At 48.7% G+C, this 9,204-nt stretch overlaps 1 protein-coding gene across 1 annotated transcript in view; it reads left to right on the forward strand.

The window, feature by feature from the left end:
• Positions 1-8,482, forward strand: part of RPL5 (ribosomal protein L5) — a 62,666-nt gene extending 54,184 nt beyond the window's left edge. Inside the window, exon 8 of the mRNA XM_069641806.1 lies at positions 8,323-8,482. Coding sequence (XP_069497907.1) covers positions 8,323-8,422 — 100 coding nt within the window. The 3' untranslated portion in view covers positions 8,423-8,482. The remainder of the gene's footprint in view (positions 1-8,322) is intronic.
• The last annotated feature ends 722 nt before the right edge of the window (positions 8,483-9,204 follow it).

The following is a 9,204-nucleotide window of genomic DNA, read 5'->3' on the forward strand; positions in this document are numbered from 1 at the left end:
ATTTCCCTACCTACTCTAGGCTCTAAGGGATCATCTCTGAACATGCACAACTGGCCTTTGCTCTAAACGTAAATAAGAGTCTTGGATAACTTGTACTTGTCCTGGGTAGATTGCGTTCCCCAAGAATGTCCAGTCTATTTCTCCCAATGAAAACTAGTCTTAAATCAGTTCTCAAAGTTGCAAAGAAACTTTCACTCAAACAAAAATCCAATGATGAGTTCCTTCTTTTGAGAGGTTCCCCTTCCAATCTTCACAAAGAAAACCAAACCAGTGGTAATCCTGGATAACCTCCTTCCAGGTTGGATAGAATAGATGAAGTTCAAACAAGTTTTTTGCTTCAACTGTCTGCTTTTGCAGTGTCTTTGATATAACTTGTCAAGGAGAAAGCAACCCCCTTAGAAGTATCTTGACCACTCCCTTCTACAAATGGTACTGCAAAAGCAGGCTTCTCTGCTTCAGTCTACTACTGCTTCAACTACATTCAATATAAAGTGTTCTGATAATATTATAGACCACCAGTTTTGATTCTGCTGCAGCTTGCAACTTTAGACTTTATCGGGCAACATGTACCAGACTCTGCAACCTCTACAGGTAGGCAAGGCATTATTCTTCTCTGCCCTTTTTAGCCCCTTTGCTTTTTTGTCTTACAGCTACCACTAGAATCTGTCTTGGCTTCGAGACTGCTTCTCCCTCTCAACTCCAACAGTTTCAGCTTTACAGATTGTTCATTTCTTAACAAGCACCTAGCTTTATGCACACCACCTTGTTTCAAGTAGTGCTCCCAAAGCTATATTGCCACTCTTTCAGTCTTGGATAACCTTTTCACGCTTGTATCAGAGGACTCTCCCCTTTTCCTATTTCTCCCCCCCCCCTTACTTTCCTCTATGCACTTACTCTATCAGAATTGTCCCTGGACCTACTATGATAGCAACCTCGTCTGTCGCTCCCCTATCCCCTTACTGTTGCCCTCCCTCCAGCACTATCTGAAACGTTGTTAGGCCTAGTACAATATTCACTTGTTTTGTTCCTCCCCTTTCTGCACCCCTCTTCCTCATCTTTTGTTTTCCTCTGGCTCTACCAAAAATGTCGTCAGGTCTAGTACGGTAGTTGCCTGTCTGTTTCCATTTCCTTCCCACTCTCCCCCTGCCTTTCTTATCTGTGTCTTAGCACTTGCGCTATCTGAAATGTCGTCAGGCCGAGTACGATAGTTAATTTCACATCCTTACTGTTCATGGCCTGTAAGAATGTCGTCCTATTTTCCCTTGGTCCCTTCCTTGAAGCACTTTGAAACACATTGTGTATAGGCGCTATATAAAGAAACTATCATAACAGCTTCAACTTCAATACATCGGTCTTTAGGTCTTGAAAGGGCTGGTTTCACCTGAGAAAGGATCGCTCTACTGGCTTGGGTAACCCTTGGTAAAAGAAAATTACTGTCTTTCTCCTCTAAACCAATCGCTGAGCTGTGTCTCATACTAGTTCGCCAGTTCAGTCCTTTGCGGGCGCTCCATCCATGGGGGCCTAAGAAAAGGCCAAGCACAACTTGTCGGGGTCGCTGCACAAACTGGTCCCGCTACGCGCAGGGCGCACTCTTCAGTCTGCGTCCATCTTCCAGTTCATCCCCGAAGAGGAAATCTTTTAACCCGGGGGAAGCTGCGGGAAAAGCCAGAGAAGACCAAGGTGCAGGGGAAGGTTTCCGACCTGCCCTTGAAGGCCTAGGTAGTCTCCACCAAGTCATCCTCGACAATCGAGCTGGTGTCTGCCACCCTCTCAAAGGTAATGGGGCTGACCTGGTCCAGGAGACCCCAACGGCACCCAGAGTGGCTCTCCCTCCCAAGCAGGAGGCTTCGGCTAAACCTGTTGAGAAAGTGCTGGTGAAGATGGTATCCCTAAGCCTGACCCCTTCAGGATGCAAAAAGGGAGCGGAGGCCTAAACTGTGCTTCAGGGCACAGATATTTTTTCTTTGGGCGAAAAGGACCTGTTGTCGGCTCACATGGTCCCGAGGACATGGGGAACGACAACCGAAACGCTGAGGGGGACAATGGTGGGGATGCCGACGATGTGGGCGCTGGGCCCAAGGCGCTGGACTCTGCACCCAAGTGCCTGCGGTCGCAGCACTCGCCAGACTCTGGTCTCGGCAGCTGCAAGTATGAAATCTTCAAATCGCTCCTTCAGCCTCCATTCCCCTGGACAGCGAGGGGAAGTTGTTGGATGCCGTGGGTAGAAAGATGATCTACTCGGCACAACAACGGTCAAGCTAGCAAATGCACTTGCAATCTTGGCTGGATATGACCGGGAGCTGTGGTATCGGAAGGCCCCACTGCTGGAATTTCTCCCCAATGACAAACTGGTCAAGGTGCTGGTGATCCTACAAGAGGGTGAGGTGGCCTAGGACATGCCATCACATGGCTACACAGGGTTCCAACAGATGGGCAACCTGTCTGCCCTGTTGTCTTTGCTGGTTGAAAGCCACCAACCTTTGGCAGGAAGTTCAGACGAGGGTCCTGGACATGCCTTTCGACGGGGACAATCTCTTTGGGAAGGCATCACGACTGACACGGAGGGCCCATGCCCTCGGCACGCTTCAGCAACATTGTCCTTTCTTTCGTGCCTCAGGAGGAAAATCTGCCAGGTCGCCTGAGGGGGTTTGGGAGGGGGATCATACTCATTTCGCCAGCCCTACCGTTCCATGGACATGGAGGCCTACAGGTGTTGGAAAAAGGCTTTTGGAGGTGGCGTCATCGTTCCAAAGGCAGCATGCAGGCCCCGAAGATTGAACCGGCCAGGACCCCACCCATGCACCCCGGTGGGAGGCTGGCTGGCGGGTTTCGTCAACGAGAGGGAAAAGATCTCCACCAACCAATGGGTGCTGGATGCTTTCACCCATGGACACTCTAGAATTCCAGCAGAAGTGTCCGGATAACACTGTCCCGGCAGTAGCAGCACAAACCACAGCTCCTGAAACACATTGTGTATAGGCGCTATATAAATAAACTATCATATCAAGTACGGGCTGTGTTAAGAAAAAGGGAGATGGAGCTGGTTCCAGGGATACATGTGTACCCATACCTCGAAGACTGGCTCATCCTTGCCAATTGAAGGGGAAATTGCTGTCGCACACACGGAAACGACCGTCCGGCTGCTGATGGATCTGGGCTGCTCCGTGAACTATACAAAATCTTGTTTGATATCGCAGAACGCGCTGTTCCTGGGGCCAGGTTCAACACTGGGCTGCTTGGTGGCTCCTTCGGAAGAGAGAATGGCAGCCATACTGGACAAAGTGCAACAGCTGTTGGCACTGAAGATGGCCACAGTGCGGCCCATCAAGTTGCTGCTCGTCATGATCTTGTGTATTTACCTGATCACTCTGCAGGTTTGCGGATGCAACCCCTTCAGTAATTCCTGGATGCTCGGTGGATCCAGGTGTCCTGAAGCTTCAGACAAGATGGTTCTCGACAGGGTTTCAGGGATGTCCATGGAGCGATAAGGTGGTGGGGTGTGCACTCCAAGAGCACAGCTTTCCAGAGCCCCCATACCAGGAGGCGGTCACCACGGACACTTCCCTGTAGGGCTGGGGAGCCCACGTCTCCACACCAGAGGCCTGTGGCTACTTGAGGAGAGTATCTCAACATCTTGTTACTGCAAGCCGTGTTCTATGCCCTCAAGTGGTTCCTCCCGTCCCTCGGGGGCTAGATGGTGAGGGTCTTCACAGACCATACCACCACAATGGTCTACATCTGGGGGGCTGTAAGGGGGGTACCAGATCCCCAGCACTCTCCAGAGATGCGCAGGACTTGTGCCACTGGGCCGTCACCCAGGGATGTTCATTCCTTTTCACCTGGTGGGAGTCAAGAACAGTCGCAGATTCCCTCAGGGAACTGCGTGCTTGCCACAAGTGGGAGCTTCGACTGGATCAAGTGAACAGCCTCTTCAAGTGGGGTAGACCCCAGATCGACCTGTTGCGACAGTGCCTCCAAATGCCAGAAATTCGTCAGCAGGTTCCACTAGCTGAGGAGCATGGGGGGGGGGGGTGCTTGCCTTCCAGTGGGAAGGCATGTTCCTGTACGTGTTCCCGCCGTTGCCTGTTGCTGTCTCAGCCTGTCGACGTCACCTCCACTCAAGCTGCCAGTAGTCGCATATCTGCTTGCCAGAGAAGGAGGAACAATCCTACATAATGACCCTGGTGCGCTGAACCTGCAGGCCAGGCTCCTGCCGCCTTGGAGTTCGGTGGGTACGAGCTAGGACTGCAGGGAGGTCCTTGCCAAGGCCAGAGCATCGCTGAGACTGAAGTGGAAGCGTTTCACACCATGGTGCCGGACGCAGAAGATCAACCCTCTGAGGGTCACAGCCCCGCAGATCCTTCCATACTTGTCCTTGGCCAAGGCGGGGTTGGCACACGCCTAATCAAAGTGTATCTGGTGGCTATCTCCCGCTAGGCCAGATCTCAGCGACTGTCTTCTCTTTGGTCGCACAGTCTAGTCAAAGAGTTCCTCAAATGACTGGTTTGTTCTCACCCGTGAAGGTGCCTGCCCTGGCGTGGGCACTCAACATGGTACTGACGAGGCTCATGGGTTGGGGGAAGCGAGGGGGGGGGGGGGCTTTCCAACCTATGCATCGGGCCCCTCTCCAGTTCCTCCCGTGGAAAACTGCTTTACTCGTGGCAATCGCCTCTGCCAGGACGGTAGGTGAGATCCAAGCCCTAACCTGCAAACAGCCTTATCTGACTTCATGACAGAAGGGTGGTGCTGCGGATGCACCCCTCCTTCATTCATGCCCAAGATTCCGTCGGAATCCACCTCAACAAGCCTTTGGTGTTGTGTTCTTTCCGAAACCTGTCGCCGGCTGAAAGGACTTTGCACTCGCCATGTGGCTTGTGCTCTGAAATATGTGGCACGCACGAAGAGTTTCTGGAAGACGTCAACTATTTGAACTTTGGTCCTGTTAACCGTGTCCTTTTCCAAGGCTTCATCTCCAGGTGGCTCTCCGACTGTGTAGCACACTTGCCATTGGTTGGCAAACCGACCATTGCCCAGGCCGTCCGAGAGCCCATTCCACCAGAGTGATTGCTGCGACTACGGCGTTACTGTCTGGTGTGCCCCTGCTGGACATCTCCAGGGCTACTATGTAGAGGTCCACTCTCACCTTCACGAGATTCTACTGCGTCGACAGGGATTCCAGGGAGGAGTCCAAGGTTGGCCAAGCAGTGCTACGCAACCTGTTCGCTTGAAGGTGAGCCTGTTAAGAGGCAAGACTAATTGCTTCTGTTGAGCCTTTCCACCTCCCGTGGTTGTGTAATGGTGCATTGCTATGTATTTGTTTTCATGAGCATGTGAATCCATGCCAGACCCAATGCTGAAGGAACAAGTTATTTACCTGTAACTATTCTCCAGCAAGGGTCTGGCATAGATTCAGATGTGTACACTCCCTCCTGCCCCTCCGCGACTCGTCTTGATAATGCCACTTTACATGCTAGCAAATCTGAAGACTGATGTTGGAGGAGGGGCTTCGGGAGAGGGCAGTCATTGGCTGGGGGGAAGAGGGGGCAGTCTGACCCAGAGCTCAGTTTAGAGGAGAAGGACAGTTTGTAAATTTAAAGTTTTTTTCATTTACCAAGGGTTCCCGGCCTTACGGGGAATATTCATGAGCAGGTGAATCCATGCCAGACCCATGCTGGAGAATAGTTGTAAGTAACTTGTTCCTTCCTCTTCAACTAATCCAGAATAGACCTGGGAGATCTTTTGCCTCGAGCCCAGAGATGACATTTCTCCAGTTCTCAAATCTCTCCACCCTGCCTGCCATGTGGTCTGTTGTGCCCAACCCCGGTTCCCTCATCCTGCTTTGCCTGATCTCTTCTTCCCTGCCCTCCCCTTATACCACCCGCCCCCCCAATCTCCTTAACCACCTTTTGGAGTTGTCTTGATGCCCTATGGTGTCATCACTGACCTGTTGCCATTGCTTAGATTTGAGTGTTTGGACACATTGACTCTTGTTGCTTCAGTCTGAACTCTTCTGCTGGACCTCCCCTGGATCTTCTACTGGGGTGGCCCTGAACCATGCTGTCCATCATTGCTCACATTTTCAGTTCCCTGCAACCATTGTTTTACTGACCTCTGCAACTGTATTCGCTACCCCCTCTGTTTCTCTGCTTTTTCACGGTTGTACTGTTCTTTCCTCCCCTTCCTACGTCTTACTTTTTTCCATGCACTTACTCTTATCAAAATTGTCCCGGACCTAGTATGATGGCATCAAATGTTTGTATCCTCCCCCTTCCCATACTTGCTTCCTCAAAGCCACCCCCAGCCCCTTATCTGAAATGTTGTTGGGCCTAGTATGATAGTTGCTTGTTTTGTTCGCCTCCCTTTACTCCAAACCACCCCCCTCCACCACCGATTTGTTAAATTACGGCAATACCTCAATTGTCATTAGGCATAGTAATGTAGCTGCTTGTCTGTCTTCTTCCCAACCCTCCCCTCCTCTCCTATCATTGTCAAAAGCTCTTGCACTATCTGAACCAGGCTGATACGATCATTTCACATTCTGAATGTATCGAGGACTTGTAAGAATGTCACTGTATTCTCCCTTGTTCCCCTCCCTGCCTTGCAGCTCTTTGAAGCCCATTTTATATAGTGCCTATACGCAATCAATCCACTGGCTCCTCATGGCTGCAAGGATCAACTTTAAGACCCTCTGCATCGTGCACAAGGCTTTCTGGGGCTGGTGACCACACTACATCCAACTCTCTGCCTAAATACCTTCCTGCTAGAATTCTTAAGTTGTTGCAAGTCTGACGCAGAGAGTGGGGGGGTAGATCTTTCTTAAGCAGGAACCTCCCTCTGGAATGGCCTTATTGTGCCCCTCTGTCTTGAGCTGGATCTCCTTAAATGACAAACTAAAACTACTCAGGAACTTCACCTTCCTTTTTAGCATTTTATTTTCCTTCCCATCTCCCCTACCCCCCATATCCAACCTCCATTGTCTGGTTGCCCCCCCCGTACCCACCCTTGTCGTGTGGTGCCTGGAAACACTTTTGATGTGTGGGCGTAATAGTATGGATTCCACCCAGTTGGAGAGAATGAGGAAGGGCCTGTTGAAGGATTTGGATTACATTGTTACCATGAGAACATAATTTAGCAGGTAGGTAGCCCATTTCAAAATAGCTGGACAGCTGTACTGCATAGAAGTGCCCCTGAAAGAGCAGATTTCCCAAAGTTACAGAAATGGCAGTTGATGCTAGTCGACATCTGGGTTCTTGGTTATGCATGGCACATGTACCCATGCAAGGTAAATCCACAAGATGTTGCTGAGACTGCTTTGCCTTTAGGAAGGAAACATGCATTGCACCTTATTGCAAATGGTGTGGCATGCAAGGACTGGTAGCACAGTCAGTCCGGTGCACATGCCTAGGCAGTGAACAGATTGAGATATACCTGGATTAGTCTGTTTCACTGCAACTCTACATGCTATTTTTTTTTTTTATTGTGGTGCAAAGTCAGATGAAATATTAGGTTAAAAAAAGGCTAAATTCCTAGTGCTCCATCCAAATAATTTGGAAGGGTTACACCAGTTATACGACCCAGGCCCTGTCCCAGCTAGCAGATTGAAGACTCATTAAAGGCAGATGTTGGCCTAACACACGGTGTAGCTTACTGCCTGTTCACCCCTTGGCACCTTTGTTGGCACTTTATTCAACCCATTGTCTGGCTACATACATTCCTCAATTAGGAGAAATTGGTTCTGCAGACATTCTTTCTGGGTATTGCCAATTCAAACTTGAATTTGGTACAAAACTGCCAAAGAAGCGAGCTTTGTAAGAGTACCTAGGCATAACTAGTGTTTCATGGTTGCACTATCCCCTCTTTTCTCTCTAACCAGCACAATCCTACACCAGTTGTAGGCACGAGGAACCTATACTGTGGGAGGGTACAAGCATAAGCAATCATGGTTTGACTTGATTTCTATGCAACTGCATAGTTTGTCTGGTGGGATTAAGTATTATCCGGTCACAAGTAACTCCTGTTGAAAGGAAAATACTGCACTGCACCGCACCTAATTGCCCCTTTGTCCAAAAGGCACCAGCTTTTTCTTTTGACTCAATATTTCCCCAATGCAAAAGTGTGTTCAGTAGCTTTGTGACCTAGTTCTGGAAATGTTTTATTCATCCACTTCTATATGCAATATGATGCTGTAACTCTAATTCATCCATTCATTGTTACCGTGAGAAGTATTGTTTTAATTTCATGTGTGGTACATTTGGAGTAAGGTGTCAAATTTGTGCTTTTTTTGCAAACTGAATTTCACTTTTTAATTTTCTTTCAATCCAGGTGGAATCGTGCTAAATTGTCTCTGGCTCAGAAAAATGACCGTGTGGCTCAGAAGAAAGCTAGCTTCCTGCGAGCACAGCAGCAAGCTGCAGATAGCTAAAATGAGTTCTTACTTTTTCTACACAGATAAAATACTGAAAATAAATCTCTTGATCCACAAGCTTGATTGTTTATTGGTTGTGACCTGTGTTCAATCGTGAGTTTTTCAGTGATGAAACTAGAATTTGAAAGTAGGTGCTTTTTACCACGTGTTGAAAACCTAATCTCGCACCTCAAAATGTAATTCAGTGGTACATATTTCAAGCTACTTGCCTGTCACTTACTCGCCACCTGAATTCTAAACTTAAACACAGCACACTATTTCTTGCTCACCAAGTGTATCTCTAGCCTGTTGCTAGTGCAACTTCTGAGCTATGAAGGACTCTTGATTGGTGTACAAGATCTCGGTGACAGTCTTTATTTGGCCTTATTGTTTGATACATGCACTACTTTGCCTTTGCTGCGCATGGAATTTTGTGTGCCTAAAACAAAGTAATCCTTGTTTGTGATAATGGTGAAGCTGTTAAACTTGTAGTCTCTTTGCTGAAATGTTTGAGAACGGGGGAGCCAAAGCAGTGATTTGATTACGTCTCAATCACGGACTGTGTAACTAATTGGTACGTTTGAGTCCGAATTGGTTTAAATCTAGCTACACATTACCCTTACAATGGTGACAAGACTGGATAAGGGAGCTGTGAATGTGATCTGCTGACTAGCTTCTGCACTGCTGTGACACATGAAGTGAATGACAAGTTTGCTGAACAGTTACGTCATACGCATGCACTAAATAAATTTGTAGCCATCTTTTGGTTATTCCGAACCAGACCTCCACAGGTTGTGTGC

This window comes from Ambystoma mexicanum, chromosome 1q (assembly GCF_040938575.1).
Source record: "Ambystoma mexicanum isolate Mex_15411 chromosome 1q, UKY_AmexF1_1, whole genome shotgun sequence".
Classification (NCBI taxonomy): Eukaryota; Metazoa; Chordata; class Amphibia; order Caudata; family Ambystomatidae; genus Ambystoma; species Ambystoma mexicanum.